We start from the raw sequence: 20,340 nt of genomic DNA on the forward strand, positions 1-20,340 counted from the left end.
AGACTGACAGGAGCGAAGGCTGTGGAGCCCATTGTGTGAAAGAAGCCCAGGCGGGGTAGAGTGTGCCCCCTTCCTACTTTGCCCATCCCTGGCCCTCGCCTTCGCAGGGGGCACTGGGAGCAGAGCGAGCCTCGGCAGCCCGGGAGCGGCTCTGGGGGAGACGAGTGTATCCGCGGGCGCGTGTGCGTGAGGAGGAGAGCAAAGACGTGATTACTTCAGAATTTATTTAAGGGCCGGTGGAAACCACTGCAGCAGCTTCCAGGGGAAGCCCTTGTTCCAGAGGAAGAGGAGGTGGTGGCTGCCAAGGAGGAGGAGGGGAGGAGACTGAGGAGGAGGAGTAGCAACCACCGCACGAGGCAAGTGAGGAGAGAAGATGCTGTAGCGTCCTCACCGGCTCCCAGCAGGTTGGTTCTCCCGGCCAACTGAAGCAAGCAGAGGCTTGCAAAAAGGCTGGGAGGAGAAAAATGGGTGTGTGTGTGTGGTGGTGGTGGGGAGGGGGGGAGCAGTGGGGAGGGAGGGGGGCGGAGGGGGGTGATGCTTGCCTTTCCGGAGAAAAAGCGCCTCCTTTAAGTGAAATGAGACGCGGGAGCGCGGAAACAGGCTGGGGGCCAGGAGGAGACCTGTCCTGCTTTTTGCATCCCTAGGGACTCGTTTTCCTTCAGGTTTCTAACTCCCAGGGTTAGCCTTAAACTCCAGAGGGGCTCCAGGAGGGACGACTGGGTGGAGAACTTCTCTCCCAGATACTTCTCACGCCTTTTCTCCAAGATCTCTTTTGGAGGGACGCCCCACACACCCCGGGTGGCCCGGGCGCGGAGGGGGAGCGGCCCCGCTTGGTTAAGTTTCTGAAAGTCAAACCCAGTCCCCGGTCCCCGGTCTCCGCCCCGGGGCTCCAGCTGCACGCGGGGAGCTGCGGCTGCTCTGGCAAAGGGGCCGCGGCTGCTTTAAGAGCCGCCTCCCCCTCTCCTCGTTTGACAATGGTCTGAACCGAGCTCTGCTTCCCAAAGCAAAATTTGTAATATGCCATTTTTCCGATGGACGCTTCTCCTTTTGGCTGCTGACGGAGCCACGGGAAGATGCCGAGCTCCTGCCACGCCACCGGGCCGGGGCACGTTCCGGGAGGGCGCCGGGGCACGCGTGTGTCTGAGCTGCCTTTCTCCTCCCGTTGCTAGGGAAATGGTCCAGGAGTGCTGGGTGTGAGCCTCCCTTCTCCTCAAGCCGGAGACTGCGGTTGTCATTGATCAATTGAAGAAGCAAGGACCCGAAATCACAGACATTAGGTACAGAAACTGTCTTTGAGTTTTACTGTCTCCTTTCGCTGTATTTTTTGACCACCTCCCTGGCCCCACCCCGCCCCCAGGGAAGATGAGATGCAAATTCCTCCTTGTTGATTACTGTTAGGTGTCTTTTGCTTTCACCTCATCCTCTCCGTCTCCTATCTCTCTACCTCCTGCCTACTTGGCTGTGTCCTGTTGGGCAGGATGAACAATTTTAATATGGAAATGATGAAGTCAACTTCTTCAAGGTGGTGGGGGGTGTGGCTGAGAGATAACTGTCCAGTAGTGTGGGGTGAGCTGGCTCTTTGGCTGTCTGTAAATGCACTAGGGTAAAGAAAGTGTAAAATGTGTCCATTAAAGGTGATAATATTTCCCGAGGACAGAGGCTTTCAAAGAGTTAAACAGGAGGGAGAATATTCATGTAATGTAATCAGACAATAGCTAGGATTTCTCTCACTGAATTACTCCTTGTAGGTTAACTGAGGTGGAGCTGGGATGGTTCTTAAGACTAAATATTTTCAGAAGAAACTCACTATAGAGAATAATTACATTCTTACTTTTCGTAGGGCCGACATCTTACTGATATGATTAGATAAAGTCATTTATTGACAGCAAAAAGAAAAAATGCTTTTTGTAGCATTCTCATATCTGAAGACGTACTGCTTGGATGGCATACATTGCTAAGGAACACATTGGATTTTGAAAGCCCTTGAGTGAGGACTCCAGTGGGCATTCAAACTTTTATTTTGAAATCTGAGAAATTTAAAAGACAGTCAAGGTTATGTGCTAAGAATAAAGGAGTTGATTTTCCTGATATAAAATTCTGCCAGCTAAATTTCAGCACTGGGATAATTAAGCCAATCAGGTTTATTATTACTTTTTTTATTTATCAACAAAATTAACAATGTCTCTGACTAGGTTTCAAAACCTTCAGCAATTTAATGAGGAAAGCTTCAATATCTAGATGAAGATAACATAATTTATATATCGAATTGACTTGGAGGGGGGAATGATGAAAAGGCAAATATCAAGGCAAATTGTTAGGATGCCCTTTCTGGCTTTTCAGAAATTATGTGATGAATGCAGTTTTTAGTACTGAAACTGATTATAAAAGTTAAAAGTGATATATCTGAGTGAAATGCACTAGACATTGAATGACCATAGCCTTCTGGACTGTGTAAGTTGCTTCCGATGTCATCCATTCTTTAAAAGGGTGTTTAACTCTTACATTGAATATGTATCTTTAATTGCTTTTAATACTTAAAATGTACAAAATGTGCATTTAAGAAATGTTATACTGCATTTTAAGGATTATTCAAATATTTTGTAATTTATGTTAGAATCTGAATTCTAATGAAATAAACTAAGCTAGTTCATGAAAGTGGCCTTATTTTTTTGTAGACTATTTTTTTTTTCTAAATTTGATAAGAAGACTTTGGATATACTCCTTTGGGTTGACTGTAAGGTATAAGCAACATATATTCATCTTATTTCTTAAGTAAATTTTGCATAATTTGATTTTTATAAATTGGATATGAAGAGTTCAAAAGTATCTACTAGAATTAAACCTTTAGACAGAGCAGCAGAATGAGTCATAAAGGTAAAATATTGTTTCTACAAAGATAAATGTTGATCACTTTATAATAGAAATAAATACTTACATTTGTAATTGCCCTTTATATGTTTTGCTGTGTGTTCTCAGTCAGATTACCTATTAGATCTTTTCTTTTTTTTTTCCTAAGCATAGCTTATTGGCCCTCTTTCATGAAAGAGATAACTAAAGTTTTAACATGTAAAGTAACTTGTCCTGGTTCACGTGCCTTAGGAGTGGAATCAAATCAAGTTCTTTTGAGTGTAGATTTAATAGACTTTCTAAGTCCCTAAGCCACTTTTAATCATAGCATCTTTTGACTAAATCTAAGACTACCTTTAATGTTGATTTAAGACCCTAAAGTTTGTGAATGTTTAGTATCTCATGGTAACAACGAGGGATTGTTAGGATATTATATTCAGGTGAAAATTATACTGGGGTATTCACTGCTGTTATGCTTTGCCTTGGAATTTAAAGTTGTTCTAAGTGATTCAGGGTGGAAAGGAATTAATAACTTTCATTCAAGAACGACATAGTTTAAAGTATAGATTTAAGAATTTAAAATATAGTTTTAAGAATTTAAATCTACAGGTAACCCTAAAATTTAAACCTTTTAGGGTTTCGTTAACCCTAAAATTTAAACCTTGTGAGTATTTGGGCACAAATTGTCCCACTGCTATGATTTGCTCTCCCAGTACTTTGTTTTAACCTTAAGTGTCAAAAGTAAACACATTGGCTCCTGGTGATTATTTCTCAGAGTGACATAGCTGCTCAGTGTGTAGATTTCATGCATGACCTGCTAACTAATTGTTTTAAATAATCAAATGTGTTGGAACACTGTTGTTTTCTAATTCCTTTTCAATTAATATAAAGAAAGTTTGAAGCAGTTAAAAAGAGTTTGCATTTTCCATCTTTGTGATAGTCTTTGAATGAAAATCAAATTGAGACAAATGCAAGAAACAGTTTTATCTATTGTGTAACAGTAGTATCAAGTGTGGGTATCGGGGTGTGTGTGCTTATATTCATTTTATGTGTGTACTCTGTTACATATTTTAGTGTGATACAAAATTGAACAAATTAAATTCCTGCCTTCAGGTAGCTCAATGTTATGAGCAATGAGCAAAACTTCAAAGCATTTAAAATTTTCCTAATATTCACTGACCCCCTTAGTTTTTTAATATAGGTTATCATTCACAAAATACTTTATTACTTACATACTTTTTAAAAGTTTCTCTTAGTTTTCAGGAGTCCATGACCAGATCATTCACAGATAATTGAATTTTGCTCCTCAATAACCCAATTTATATGAAGACTCACATAAAAAGTAATTAAATATTGAGCCGTTAAATCTTGACATTCTATTTGAAAATATCACCAGAAATATTTTCCCTAAGGACAGGAATGTGTACGCAGAAAAATTAATTGACCTTGCATTATAAAACCAAAAAATGCTTCAGGATCAACAACCAAACCTGCCTTTCTTCACATTAGCCTTTTGCAAAACCAAGCCGTCTAATTAATAGCTGCTGGCCATAGTACAACAACCAAAACTGAGATGAGTTTGACTTTTCTTTGAAACATTAGCTAGAGGATGAAAGAGAAAATGAGATAATTTCTGACTTTTAAGATGCCACGTAATTGTTCAACCATGCACCTAAGTGTGTTTTGTCTATTTTAAATCAAATTTAAAAATATTCTGAAAGCAGTTCATTTATTTCATGACTGAGAATTTGTGATTGGCAGCTGAGATGTGAAGTTACTACATTAGCTAATATAATATATGACATCTGTTTTGCAGAATATTTGAAAGAGTGTTAGTTTGTATTGTTTGGATGAAAACCAGACTATGTAGTTAACAGGAAAAAAGGAATATTAAGTGTAATGATGAGTATAATACTCTAAACAAATTTATATACCTCAGTTTATTTCATAACGTTTTTGTCTAATTCAGTCAGCATCACTTATCTGCTCTGGGTAGACCACATAGGAATTCAGGGAGAGAGCATACAAAAGTAATAAAATGGAAAATGTAATGTCAAAAAGCTTAAAACTAGTCAATTTGAAAAAAAAAATCTGTTGACTAAAAAAGTAAAAGCTGATTATCATATAAAATAAATAATGATTTGTAGATTTTCTACAAGAAAGAGTAAACATTAATTCGTTGAATTACCTAAGTCATTCAAAAGTCATTTACTTCCTACCGGTTAAGTGCCAGACACTGTGCTTGCCATGAACAATATACAGTAATAACAAATAAGGGTAACATAAAAAGTATTCACTCTAAGAGATTTGTAAACTTGCAGATAAGAAAGGTGATGAAATAATAATGGAAATAACATGTTTATTTAAATTGAATTAGGTGGGATAAATCATGAACATGAACTTTGAGAAACAAGTGAAACAAAGTTGCATATGGGAGGTAGGACAAACGTGATGTCATGGAAAGAGAAAGCACTTAGGGCTGAAGGAAGTAAATGAATCATATTTCATTGAGGTCAAAACATTTTGCTTGGTTGGATTTGGGGCAACAGGTAGGGGAAATAGAGACAAATAGGCTAATAAGCTGAAAAATATTTAGTGAATTGATGTCCAAATGACATTTTTGGAAATCATTTGTTTACTAAGACTCCTTCCCACTTACTTTCTTTAAGCAATGATGTGTGAAGTGATGCCCACGATTAATGAGGACACCCCAATGAGCCAAAGGGGGTCCCAAAGCAGTGGCTCGGACTCAGACTCCCATTTTGAGCAGCTGATGGTGAATATGCTAGATGAAAGGGATCGTCTTCTAGACACCCTTCGGGAGACCCAGGAAAGCCTCTCACTTGCCCAGCAGAGACTTCAGGATGTCATCTATGACCGAGACTCACTCCAGAGACAGCTCAATTCAGCCCTGCCACAGGTATGCTTCCTGGTAGCCTTTGTTTCTGCTATTGTAATTGAAAATTCGGAAAGATTTAAATAAAATTCACTTTACTCCCATTCTTAATGTTACTTTTCCACTTAACATATGTGATATGCACATTTTGTTAAGAACAACTTAGGAATAGATGATTAGTTCACTTGAAACCTTGCCTCAAACAAAGTCATGGACTGTTAATGGTGGTTGGGGGTTTATGTGAGAAGCAAGAGTTCTTACCTGGTCTTTCTTAAAAGTTGTATTTGTGTGTCTTAGTAGGGTAGAAAACCACTTGTTGATCAGCTTTTAATGACCAGAATGTGGAGATAGTTTTATCTTTCTTACCTTTTAAACACAATGTTGACATTTGGAAATAAGTGTTTTTCATTTTCAGTTGTATGGTCTGCCTTTGACCGTACTTTGGAAGCCTCGTGTCCAACTATTGTTTCGTCTTTTTTTTTTTTTTAATGCCTAATATCTGCTTTAAAATTCTTGGAATTACTAATATATTATCCTCTCCCTTGGGAAAAAAAAAAAAAACACTTTAACTGGTTTCTTTTTATTTTTAAAACATTTTGAAGATTGGTGAAAGGGAAAAAGTTAAGCCTAACTTAACATTGTTAGATTAGCTATGTTTAAATACATTTCTGTCAATCTTTGTATTTTACAGAAAAAAAAAAAATCCTAAGATATTTTAAGAACTGCCAGCCTATTTATATACAAAGTTAATGATTAAAGTCAATTTACTTGTTTAAGAAACGCATAGGCTGGGCGCAGTGACTCAGGCCTGTACTCCTAGCACTTTGAGAGGCCGAGGTGGGTGGATTGCCTGAGCTCAGGAGTTCAAGACCAGCCTGAGCAACATGGTGAAACCCCATCTCTAGTAAAATACAAAAAATTAGGTAGGCATGGTGGCGTGTGCCTGTAGTCCCAGTTACTCGGGAGGCTGAGACAGGAGAATTGCTTGAACCTGGGGAGGCAGAGGTTACAGTGAGCCAAGATCACGCCGCTGCACTCCAGCATGGGACAGAACAAGACTCCATCTCCAAAAATAATAATAATAATAATAATAATAATATAATTATGCCTCTTTTAGGTATGAGAAGAAACATAAAAATGAATGGGATTTTTGACAGTCACCCCCATTAAACTAAAACTTTCTTTTAAATACAAGGTTGATTGGCCCTTTCCTTAAAAAACAGTACACTAAATGTTAAAGAGTTGAATTCTCTTCACAGAGTTATGGCTTGTAACAAAGATATCTTTATAAATATTGAAAACTATATATTCAAAATTGATAAAATTCTAAAGCTATCTGTACTGTTAACTCATAGACATATTTACGACTCTCAAAATGGAAAGGATTGCTAAGAATCCCCTGTTGCATCCTGATTAGGTAATCCCATAGCCCTATGTGAATAACTGCTATTCCAGTCCTTTTCATTTTCAGTCAGTTTATCTTGTGCTGAGATGAAATAATGTTTTTATAACTCTCACTTCTTGGTACCATGGTTTGTGTCATCACACAAAATGTTTTGACTCATTTCAAAAGGCAGCTATGATAGCTACACCAAATATTATATATTTTTAAGGAAGATATTTTAGTCTTTGCAATTGCTCTTCATAAGGTGATTTCTAGAACTGTCACCATCATACTTACTCTCTTGGAGGATTATTTGAGTTGGTTAATTCTCTTGTTAAAGTGGTCCAAGAACCAGTCACACTCTTCCTCATCTACTGTGACAAGTGGAAAATGGGGCAATCATTTCTCCTTCTGGATACAGTGTTTCATTAGCTTACACTAGGATTTTATGATATTTGGAGACAAGTTCAACATACCTTCAATGTGTACTGGGACAGCAGTCAACTGAAGTTTCTAATTGACTTGCGTAGATGCTGCAGTGTGTTCCCATTTCCCCTCCACTCTTCTTGGAAGTTGATTCTGATCCTACATGTAAGACTCTGCATGTATCCCGCTTACATTTGTCTTTCTATATTTTATTCAAGCTTGAAGTTTTCAGTTTAAATCCTAATCTTATCAAAATGTATCTAAAAGTAATTTGGATTTTTAAATTTCCCCCTTCTGTAAAAAAAAGGTGACTATTTTACTTAAAAATGTTGTGAAAATAAAGCACTAGAACAAGATACTTTAGGAAAAAAAGGAGAAAATTAAAAAATATTTTTATACATAACTGATTGTGGAGGTGAATCTCTTTGTATAACTGATTGTGGAGGTAAATCTCTTTGTAAAGGTATAAGAAAAAAATGTTTTATTTCTAGCTCTTCAGTTGTATTGAGCATCTAAATTATGATTGCCTTTAAAATGTTAAGTTTTAATTTTTAAATATACTGCCCAGCCTTTTATCTAACTCCCTTGGGGCCAGTTGTGTTTTGGAGCTCACAGGTTTTCTGATTCTCTCTCTCTCTCTCTCTTCGTCTCTTGTTCTCAGTTTCTTCTCTCATTCTCTCTCTCTCTCTCTCTCTTTCTGTGTGTGTGTAGCATATTATAGAACACTATTCCTGAAGGACTATGGGCAGCACCCGTATTTCTGAATATTTCTGAAATTTTTCTGAAGAGAATTCTATGAGTATCCCTACTGCATGGAAAAGATAAAGACTGTAGTCTCATGATAAGTATAGGTCTGATTTTCCCACCCATCAAATTCATTACATATTTACAAATAAAATGTCAATTTCAGAGTATATGGATTTTAGAATTATAGATTAGGGATTATGAGCCTATACATTTAGATGGCTATAGTTCCATTCTAAATTAAAAATACTTTAAGGATATCTTTTTCAATGTCAATTTGTATGTTGCTATTATAAATATCTGAGTACCCCTAGAAATCCACAGGTCCTCAGACAGCGATAATCCTCTTATTTTTTTTAAAAGAAAGTGTTTAATAACCTAATCTGTATCTTTAGGGCTGTAAGTTTTCTATAACTAATGGAGGAATATTCTTCATTAATTGCTATCGTTGAAAGTTTATGAATATTTTGTAAATAATGTGCCATTGTGTGGTGGCACTGCATTTGATATTTAGATGGAAGTTGAAAATGACTACCATAAATGTGAGTTTTGAGGCAGAAATAAGGCATGTAAAATTGAAAACCACTAGAGTAACAGAAAAATGAAAATTATTTCAGCAAACACAGGGTAGAATTGAAAGCAGAGATAAACTTTATGACATAGATGTCTTAAATTGCCTATTCAGTGCTATTAGGTCTTGGTGATTGGAGCTTTACTTTAGTCACTTTCTCTCCCATTTTTTCTTTATAAAAGAAGGCAACAATAATTTTTAACAATTTTAGCCATGTAAATTATTTTATAGCCATGTTGTTTAGTTTTTCATTGTGTCTTTGGGTATATCTGTTTAAAGAGTGCTGATAATTTCACATCATTCCACACCTCCAGGCCTGACGTTTCTAAGCTATTCCCTCAACGATCTAACTTATTAATGCACAGATCCATTTTAATGTTCCACAGAACCTCAGATTCAACATGCTGCAAACCCAGTCATCATCTACCTCCAACTCACAACCTAAGTGTGCTCCAACTCCTTACCTAGACACCTTAAGAGTTCTTATACTTGGTGCTTTCTTCCTCCTCTAAATTCAGTCTTCAGTGGGCCATACTTTTTGTACCTCTTAAATAATTCTCAAATCTCTCTACTCTTCTGTTTTTCTTGACACCTGACCCTGAAATTCTTTGCTACATCTCCTAACATTTCTAGTGTTGTAAATATGTCACATTATATGCTTGAATAGTATGACACTGGTTGATGTGTCCCAGCAAACTCCATTCTTTTTCCTTCATGCATGTTCATCTCTCTACCTATAATGTTCTTCCTCATTGTCTTTGTCTGGTTAATTTCCCATCCTAGCCAAAAGTTTATCTCTTTCAGGAACTCTTTTCTGAACCCTAAGTACATCTGTTCTGTGTGCTTTACTCTTATCGTTTATCATATTGTAATTAAATTATCTGTTTATGTGCCTGTTCCCCAACCTAAACTATAAGCTCCTTGAGAAAACGAGCAGATCTCAATAGTGCAAAACCCCCTGAACTGCCAAAGTACCAGGCTCATAAAAAAGGCTTTTAAAGTAAATGCAGAACTAAATATATGTGCATTTTGATGTAGAAAGAACAATAAACTTGAAATAGGAAGATCAGGTTTGTACTGTGACCCAACTACACATCACCAGTTTGAGACAGAACTTCAGATTTCCATGCTACAGAAAGTGTTTAATACTAACAGCTTATAGGGTAACTTGTGATGATTGAAGAAAATGAGACACATAAAAACTAATTAATGTATAAGGCATTAAATATAGAATTGCTTGCATTTGTTTTATCCAGAATGCCAAAAGATGATTATTTCTGTACATGTATGTGAATAATCATTAGGATAATTAGAATAATTTACTAGGAATATTGACAAAATCCTACACATTTTTGAGAACAAGGGGAATAATTGTCAATTATTCATATATTTGTTAAGAATGTTTAGAGGAGGCCGGGCGCGGTGGCTCACGCCTGTAATCCCAGCGCTTTGGGAGGCCGAGGCGGGCGGATCACAAGCAGGAGATCGAGACCACGGTGAAACCCCGTCTCTACTAAAAATACAAAAAATTAGCCGGGCGCGGTTGTGGGCGCCTGTAGTCCCAGCTACTCGGGAGGCTGAGGCAGGAGAATGGCGTGAACCCGGGAGGCGGAGCTTGCAGTGAGCCGAGATCGCGCCACTGCACTCCAGCCTGGGCGACAGAGCGAGACTCCGTCTCAAAAAAAAAAAAAAAAAAAAAATGTTTAGAGGAGAGGTAACGGGAATGTGCTTCCTATTGCAGAATGTCATATGTAAAAGTTTAAAATTTGTTTTCATCACCTTTTTTAGCATATATTGAGGGTCCACTGTGCATTATTAAATAGTTACATATGTTTGTAAAGCGGATAGGGGAAAACAGTTTGGCTCTTCGACAGTTTAGGGAATAGAGTTGCTTGGAAAAAATACATAAATGGGCCCAAATATAGTACTGGAAGATTATAGAAGTACTGAAAGTATTTGAATTATGAAGTTGATATGTGATTCACTACAACAAGTTTTATGTGGAAAGTGATATTAAAGAGGTATTTTTGAGAAAAGGTTGGTAAAGATTCTGAGATATTCCATGTGGGGTAGTAAAGTTGTGCAGATAGAACTTTGCTGAAGGACATATGGGAAACCAAAATTCAGCATATGCTCTGCTTCTCAGGCTAGGCTTAGAGTCCCTACTTTGCACAAATAAGACTCTTTGGGGATTCTTGTTTGTTTTGTTTTAAAAAATTAAGTGGCAATCAATAATGAAAAAAGATTTGTTTGATGAAATGTTATGGGATGAAAGTAAAGTTCTATATAGTGGCTGTGGAGTGTAGACTGTTATTATGTGTGGTGCAAAATAAAGACAGGAATTTCCCTGTAGAATAATCTGTAGAATTTTGGGTGAACTGATGATCAGATCATGAATAAAAATTATTCTACAATCTTGATTTTGGATGGATTACATGATATTTATCAGTTATCTATTGCTTAAATAATGCTATATAACAACACAAAAACCTCAATAACATACAAAAATATGGGTTTGTGGAATTCAGCTGATCTTGAATTGGCTGATCTTGGCTGGACTAACTTTATGTCACTGGCTAGCTGAAGGTTGGCTGTGTCAGCTTTATGTTAGTTGGCTGTTGTCTGATTCTGATCCAGGATGGCCTTGGCTGAGTCAACTGGGGCCATTCACCTCTATGCCATGTGTCTAATCCTGCAATGGGCTAGCCCTGGCAGGTTCTCATGATCATGGAAGAGGAGTAAGAGCCAAATGGATATAAGCAGATGCTTATTAAACTTCTGCATAAGTCATTTTTGGCAACGTCACTTGGCCAAACCCAGAGAGAGTGGAAAGCAGAACAGAATTACATGACAAAGGGTATTGCTACAGGATAAGTGAAACACTGGGACTATTAGTGCAACTGACCTACCACAAATGTCACTAAAAGAGTGATTTTGATTTGGGTCATTTTCATGTTAGAGAAAGCTTATTGTGATAACCTTCTGGTGAAGTATGGAGATTTGAAATAGAAATGTGACCAGAAAACTAGAAAAGATAATTGAAATGTAAAGACTATTGAAGAGAAAGAATGGTCAGAGATGGGTAATGTCCTGAATGGCTAAGGCTTTGGACTTGAGTCAGAAGATCTGAATTTAAATTGGGGCTCCTTCCTTTGTTAGCTGGAGGACCATTGGAAAGTCACTTGATTTGTCTCAAACTCTGTTTCCTTAATTGAAAAGAGTAAATGGCATCTACCCTTAGGAGTGATTGAAAAGAGGTATGAGTATGTGCTTCAGAAACCCTGAGCATTTTAAAATACCAGGTTTTTATATGTATAATTTGGGATGTGCTGGTGTACATCTTGACAAGAAATTAAAAGAGGCTACTTATGGAGGACATATATATCTTTTGACATTCTAACATTCAAACTATTTGAGTAAATCTTATAGAGAGCAACAGCTTCTGCCCTGACGGCACTTTTATTCTGAATGAATACTACCTAGGTAGAATTGGACTTGCTACTTACTAGCTCAATAACCTTGGTCAAAGTGCTTACTTCAAATAATGATAAAAACTGCCTCATAAGATCGTTATGAGAAACAAATGAGTTGGAACATGTCAAATGATCAATTCAATGCCTCACAGGTAGTACATGCTCAATAAATGTTAAATGTAGCTATTGTTGCTGATATTATCATTGTAGATATTATCATCATTATCTTTAGCCAACCTTAACTGCACAATTTTACTGGGTAATAATGAACAGTAGCACAAACTGAGAGCACTAAAAATCCTTACTCTCTTCCATCTTTATCAAATTTTAAAGGTCTTTTGATTTATCTTTTTAAAAAGTTCTTAACTGCATTTTCCTAAATTTTCCACTTCCACCATGGCCAGTCACATATGTCCCTTGATTACATCAAACAACATCCCTTCCTATTGTGCTGAGATTATAACTGAATTGAGCTCCTTTGTGTTCTGTGAAACCTAATACCAGCACATTGCATTATCCCTTACCTGTCAGAGAGAAAGATGTTCCATCTTTTACCTCCTGTTATAGCCATCCTATTTTCTTAATGTGTATTTTTCTCTTTTAGTTATTTTTTCTTCTGGCCAAATAAAATGATATCCACTTGCGGTCTATATTGCTCATTGCTTCTTTTTCTTTTTTAACGCTTACAATCAGGCTTCTATCATCATTGTTTTCCTAAAATAAAGTACATGTGTATATGCCACCAATATTTTGCAAATCTAGTGATGCTTTCATATTCTCCATGTCCCTTGAATTCTTTTTGTTAAGCAATGCTATTAATTATTTCATGTTGAAATTCCCATGCTCTTAATTCTCCATAACATTCCCTTTCTAGGCTAGTAGATATGTTGTCCTTCAGTGCTCATTATTTTCCTCCCACACACTTATCTACACCCATACTTGTCTTCATTTACTTACATTCTCCAATCTAAAGCCTTGCCCTTCTAGTATATGAATATTTATCTCTAAATCCTTGACAACATTCCTTTTTACCTCCTCTCTTGATTGTTTTTTCCCTCTGTCTCTAGTATCTTCAATTACTTTTCCTCTAAGCTGGCTATTTTGCAAGATATTCAAATAGATTTCTTAAAATGATGACAAGTACAATTAACAACAAAAAAGTCCCTTGACTCTGTTTCCCCTTAGTTTTCAACTTATTTTTTTCTTCTTCTGTAAACTTATTCTCCACATTTATTCTCCAGACTTGCTCTCACTGTCTCAATTTTTTCAACTTCTATACTGCAGTCTGATTTTTACTCTAACTTCCTGTTCAGAATGTTCGCTGTCACCAATAACCAATTAATAATTGTAGTAGGTTTGTTTTATTTGATACCACCCTTCTCTAAAACCCAGATAAATTAATCTTATCCCTTTAACTTTCATGATGCCATACTGTCTTAGTTCTTAAATATTTTGTTTTATTCCTCTCAATTTTTTTTCTTGTGGACAATTCTTTATGTAGTTACTTCTTAAATGTTCAATAACAAAGATAAAATTAATTATAATAGCTAACATTTCTGAACACTCCCACTATGCCATTCAGTGTTTTATTTAAGCACCTAGATATTCAAATGGGAGTGTTTCCCTCTCTCTCTGTTGGAGATAAAGCTAATTAAGTGAGGCAGAAGACTTTATTTGCAGGAGATGCTAAGATATAGTCCAACCCGTTAAGTTTAGTCTTAACTCAAACTCCACATTGGAACTCTACAAAGATTGAGTTGGAAAAGCTAGAAGAGAAGTACAATTGTTTTGGAGAGCTGTTGGTTTGTTGTACATAATCTACCACTCCATGTATGAGAAATGAGAGCAATTCCTGCTCACCTTAGCCAAGTGAGATGAGCTTCAGGAAAAACATTCAGAGAGCTTAACAGGTTTCCTCTAGAGAGTAAAGGATATAGAGTCTGAAATCTAAAAGCAGCCATGTAGCAGATGAAGGACTTGCAAGGCAGGCAAGTCCTCTTGGTTCTCCGTGGTCAAGAAGGTTGGCAATGTTTGAAGAGCAACTGTGATCTCACAAGGGGAGCTTGCTTAGGGTTATCTTAAGCCCATAGGCGGGTAGACTCACAGAAGCCCAGGTTCCAAGGTTCCAATGTGGTGAATTATGAGCAACAAATTTGGAGGATTGATTCCAAGAGAGGAGAACTGACAGAGGGGTTCTTTGAGAATGCCACAGATGCACTGCAGAAGAAGAAGAAGAAGAAGAAGAAAAGGTCATTGCTTCCACATTTGCCATTCCAGAAATCCCAGACAGTGGTGACACAAGGGTCAGCCACATGTAACTGTGGTCTTTCCCCTCCAAGTTTTTTTCACAGGCCCTGAGTCTGAAGTGGTCGGAAACAGTTGCTGTGAGTGGGTGATGTGAGAGACCACCAGACACCTACCCTCCAATGCAGACTTCAGGGCTTGAAGTAAGCCTGAACCAAGTGTGAGGGGAGAAACTTTAGGTTAGATGGGACCTTAGGGCTGTGTCTATTTTATAATCCTATATCGAACCAAAACTATAAAATCATTAGTCTAGACTAGACTTTTTCATTATAAAAGAAAAGATAATAATTTATTGTCTAATCATACCAGAGAAGCTAGGATGGCTGTCTGAAATTTTGTTTCATATTAATTTCTTAACCTGAGGGAATTAGAGGAGATAAAATGGCTACTAAATTCAGCTTATTCATTAAACTGGGTAGAGGAATCATCTCAATTAAGATTCTAAACATTCCAATGACGCCATTATTATTACTATTCCCATTTTACAGATAATGAAACCAAGGCACAGAGAGATTAGGTAACTTCTTCAGCACCACACAATTTGTAAGTGGTATTCACCAGGATCCCATTAATGACATACTTTTGTTTTTACCCTGAGCCCTCTTCTTCATCTTGTTATGTTCATCTAGATTAAAAGAAACATTAAAGTCCTCTGGGAACCCTGTTTAAGAGACATGGACAATAGAAAGCATTTCTTGTGGCCAGGTGCAGTGGCTCATGCTTGTCATCCCAGCGCTTTGGGAGGCCAAGGTGGGTAGATCACCTGAGGTTGGGAGTTTGAGACCAGCCTGGCCAACACAGTGAAACCCCATCCCTAATAAAAATACAAAAAAAATTAGTTGGGCATAGCAGCAGGCACCTGTAATCCCAGCTGCTTGGGAGGTTGAAGCAGAATTGCTTGAACCCAGGAGTCGGAGGTTGCAGTGAGCTGAGATCATGCCATTGCACTTCAGCCTGGGTGACAAGAGTGAAACTCTGTCTAAAAAAAAAAAAAAAAAAAAAAAAAAAAAAAAAAAAAAAAAAGGAAGCATTTATCATAACTACTTCTAAGGCAAACAAATTATTATTAATGAAATTTGAAATTATTATTAGAATTCATATAATTATACTGAATTTAATTACTCAAGGATCCCCAGTCTGATATTTATAATACTATAAATTTACCTTTTTATGCATTGAGCATACTTTATAAGATCCTTTTTATCAGCCAGAAAGTATAGGTTACATGAAAAGATATTTAACTAGAAAGTGGAACACTTGGATTTCAGTTTCAACTGTTGCTAAACCGTGTGACATTGGAAAACCAGTGAACTTCTGAGGTTTCTATTTACTTACATACAAAAGAATTTACTATTTTCTATTGTCTTAAATACAAAAGAATTATAGTCTCTCTAATCTGTCATATTATTTTGCTAATCGTTATAAAGGGCAAACATTTTAGCTGTATTAGTTTAATCGTAACTATTTCATGAATAATTACTATTTATTCAACAAATACTTTAGGGCCTATTCTGTGTAAACTTCTATGCTTATGGCATAGTGTTGCTATCTATATTTTATTTTATCTTATCTTTGGTCAATTATGGTTTCTAGGAATATTTAATGGCAAATAAGAAGGCATTGCCTAAATTCTGCTGACTGTCACATGTATTTGTAAATTCAGTGAAACTGGCTGTTATTTTTAGTGATCTTATTGCCTTTTATCCTCTACTGTGATGAACTGTACATGTTCCCAGAAAAGGTCAACTTTTTCCCTTTTGTTCTAGATCTCATCCCCCCTTACTATTCCTGCACAAAACTTTTGCATTCTTTTTCCTACATTATGAATCGGTCCATTTCTAATAATTATAACTGAAATATTAAAATATGTTCTTACATTTCTCTTAATTTTTTTAAAGCTATTAACACTCCCCCCCCCGCTCCACCATTCTACCAAGATACCACCCCACCATTTATCTTTCCCTTTACAGCAAAAGTTTTTTTGCTTTTTTTGTTTTTTGAGACGGAGTCTCACTCTGTCACTTGGGTCGGAGTGCAGTGGTGCAATCTCGGCTCACTGCAACCTCTGCCTCCCAGATTCGAATGTTTCTTCTGCCTCGGCCTCCCCAGTAGCTGGAGCATCAGGCATGTGCCACCGTGCCCAGCTAATTTTTGTATTTTTAGTAGAGACGGGGTTTCACTGTGTTAGCCAGGATGATCTCCATCTCCTGACCTCATGATCCACCCGCCTTGGCCTCCCAAAGTTCTGGGATTATAGACGTGAGCCACCGTGCCCAGCCTTGTTTGTTTCTTTTAATTGCCTATATCTGTTCTTATTTCTCTCCCCAAATTTTCTCTTTAATCTACTCCTGGATTTAGGCATTCAGCTTGAATTCACCCTGAGTGGAGTGGATTTAAGAAAACATGAATTTAGATCAACTTCATCTAAACTGCTCTGTGAAGATTAGCAATATCCCCCATATTGCTAAATGCAGTGGTCATTTCTTAGTCTTTATTCATGCTTACTTTATCAGCATCTTTAGACACAGTGGATGTCCCCTTCTTTCTTGAGACACTTACCTCATTTGGCATTAGGATAGCCCACTTGCCTGGTTTTCCTCTTTTGTTTTTGGCCACTTTTCAGTCGTTATTATCATTCACTTGTCATCTTCCTGGCATCTTAATGCTTGATTACTCCAGGGCCCAGATCCTAACCTTGTCTTTTTCCATCTCTATTGACACTATTGATAATGTCATCCATTTGCTCCCTTTAAATATCATCTAAATGTTGATGACTCCAGAATTTTCACCTCTTCTCCAGACATTCCTTCGACTTTCAGACACTTATTGTCTAATGTTGAAACTTAACGTGTACAAAACTGAGTTCATGATCTTCACTTAGTCTTTGACATCTCAATTAATAGCAACATCAATCTTCCATTGGCTTAGGCCCAAAACTTCAGTGTTTTATTTCTTCCACATTCTCTGTGCAATCTATCAGCAGTCTCTCAGTGTTTCCTTCAAAGTATATGCAGAATTGAACCACTATAAGCACCTCTGCAACTCCATCCTAGTCAGAGTCACTATCTCTTACCCAAATTAGATGAAAATTTCCTAACCGTTTTCCTTGCTTGTGTCCTTGTAGCTCATCGATATAATTCAGAGCAATAAAAAAGATTCTGATTTGGATAAAAAGTAAGTCAGTTTGTTTCATATCTGCTCAAATCTCTGAAATAACTTCCCATCTTAGTGGAGAAGCCTAGGTCTTTAACCAGTCCTATAGTGTTAACATTTGCAATTCCCCTTTACCTATCTGATAACGTATCTTACTGTTTTCCAGCTCACTTATTCTATCCCACCATCCTGGTGTTCTTGCTGTCCGACATGTCAGAGATTTAACTGCCTTAGGGACTGCAGTGGCTGCTCTGTAGGCTTGGAAAAGTTGTCCGCTAAATAACCATATAGCTTGCTTTCTTCACCTTTCCAGGTCTTTATTCAAATATTTACTTAGTAAGGCCATGCCTGATCACCCTGCTTAAATTTATGAAATTATTACATCCCTCTTCCTAATACACCCAACCCCTCTTCTCTACTTTTCCTCCAAAGCATTTATAACCACCTAGTATAGTGTATATTTTATTTCTTTATCTTACTTATTTCTTTTTTCCTCCACTGGGCTCTATGCTCTCTGAGGTCAGGCAGGGGTGTCCAACCTTTTGGCTTCCCTGGGCCACATTGGAAGGATGAATTGTGTTGGGCCACACATAAAATGCAAAAACACTAATGATAGCTGATGAGGTAAAAAAAAAAAAAAAATCACCAAAAAAATCTCATAATGTTTTAAGAAAGTTTACGAATTTATGTTGGGCCTCATTCAAAGCCATCCTGAGCCACGTGTGGCCTGTGGGCCCCAGGTTGGACAAGCTTGAGTCAGAGGATTCTTTTATATTTGGTTCACAGCTGTATTTTCTGCCTGTAATATCTAGCATTTAGTTGGAGTTTAAAAAAATACTAAATAAATGAAAATAAAGATTATTCTTTTTCTTGTTGTATACATTCTCCGTATCTATTCTATGCTTATTTAGCAAATCATGCAATCATAAAAAATCACTATCATACATTAAAAATCTTAATGAACACAAGAAAACAAATACAATTCGTGGAGCCTTATGGCTAAAGTGTCTACAACACGAGTGTCATTATGTGTGAGACCAGCATTAATGCTGCACCTCAAATCCCCTTCTAGAATGAAGTGGATTTTATATCAAGAAGTGGTGGTGACATTTTGAATATGTTACATTCATAGCACTGAGGTCAGAATGTATATGATTTGCTTTGAAGGAATTTTTAAGATAGTGACACAATTTCTGTACATTTCAAATTCCATTTTTTCACATTCTTCATGTTTTTCTTCACTAAGGAATTTATTTATTAAACTAAGCCACTTTTCACACACAAAAAAGTGTATTAATAGTTATATGACATTACAATACTACTACCACTCTTTATTATCTATATCTGACTTTCAGTTTGTGGAAGGACAAAACTAACAGTAGAATATTTTGATTAGTTTTTTGCTTTGGAATAGTTTATATTTAAATTATTCTCTTTTTTTTTTTGGCCTGCTCTTACTGTTATTCTATCAGAGGGAATGATACCAACAGAAAAATAGTCATTAGTATTATCAAGATGCGTTTCTGTTTAACCTGAGATTTTTCCCTAAAATGTATAATTTGTTGTACTTAATATTAGCACGTTTATGATTCATTTATTTTTACGAATCTTTGATGAGAAATTCTATATGCAGTAACAGAAACATTGAAATTCACACTATTTACTATTCCTGTATAGTTCACTTCAGAGCTTTACAGCTCGAGGGTAAGGTAGCAGCCACCATCACGATTCCTCAGTTTGTGAAAAAGAGTTTAGAAGTATGATTGTGGACATCTTCTTTTAAAACATGACTATCACACTCTAAGTAAATCACACACCTTTGCATTGACCTCTGCAATTAAATTAGTTTACAAAATAATATCTCTGAATTAGCTAAGGCTGCCTGGCCCTTAGTAAACCCTTAATACTTGTTGTTTGTTTACTTAAGAGTCATAAAAATTAAGTTATTTAAGAGAAGATTCATAGGCCAAAGGTACATAGGGTTTGAATTTTAAGTTACAATTTGTACTGCAACCAGAGTTTTATTTGTGACACCAATAATTTTAAAAAATATTAATAATAAGGCTCTACTAATTTCTCTCAAATATGATTGAATTTATTGAGTAAGATTCTGAATAACTGGCAATTTCTTCCTTGGGCCTTGAATTAGGACAAATTTCCCCCAAAATGAATATTTTTAATCATTTTGCTTTTCAAAAAGTGAGATTGTTGGCCCTGGAACTTGGAATAGGTACTACAGCAAGAAAATGAAATCTCATTGCTCTTGGCTCCCAGCTCTGCTTTCCCTCCTAGATCAAGAGGCTTCAGGTTGTCTTCCAAGCGAGTATAAAGACTAACAGTTATTCCTAAAATATTTGCCAGAAGAAAGTTTCTGTTTTGAAGAGGTTTTTGTCTGTTTGTTTGTTTTGTTTTTCTTTCGTTTTTTTTTCTTTCTTTTTTTAAATCTATAAGCCCATGTTGATCTTGCTGTTAAGTAGAAAAAATTGCTTAGGAACTGATGTGATTAGAATTTGACACTACATTGTTCTACAGTAAATTAATT

At 36.8% G+C, this 20,340-nt stretch overlaps 1 protein-coding gene across 19 annotated transcripts in view; it reads left to right on the forward strand.

The window, feature by feature from the left end:
• Positions 1-248: 248 nt before the first annotated feature.
• Positions 249-20,340, forward strand: part of LOC105473289 (PTPRF interacting protein alpha 2) — a 510,238-nt gene continuing 490,146 nt past the window's right edge. For 10 of the 19 annotated variants that reach the window (XM_071071359.1, XM_071071361.1, XM_071071360.1 and 7 more), the window contains exons 1-2: positions 1,004-1,277; positions 5,517-5,767. In XM_071071359.1, coding sequence (XP_070927460.1) covers positions 5,519-5,767 — 249 coding nt within the window. In that variant the 5' untranslated portion in view covers positions 1,004-1,277; positions 5,517-5,518. Of the gene's footprint in view, positions 405-1,003; positions 1,278-5,516; positions 5,768-20,340 lie in introns of those variants that run through there. The other 9 variants (XM_011727018.3, XM_071071367.1, XM_071071371.1 and 6 more) reach the window with 3 other exon arrangements.

Source organism: Macaca nemestrina, chromosome 10 (assembly GCF_043159975.1).
Source record: "Macaca nemestrina isolate mMacNem1 chromosome 10, mMacNem.hap1, whole genome shotgun sequence".
Taxonomy (NCBI): Eukaryota; Metazoa; Chordata; class Mammalia; order Primates; family Cercopithecidae; genus Macaca; species Macaca nemestrina.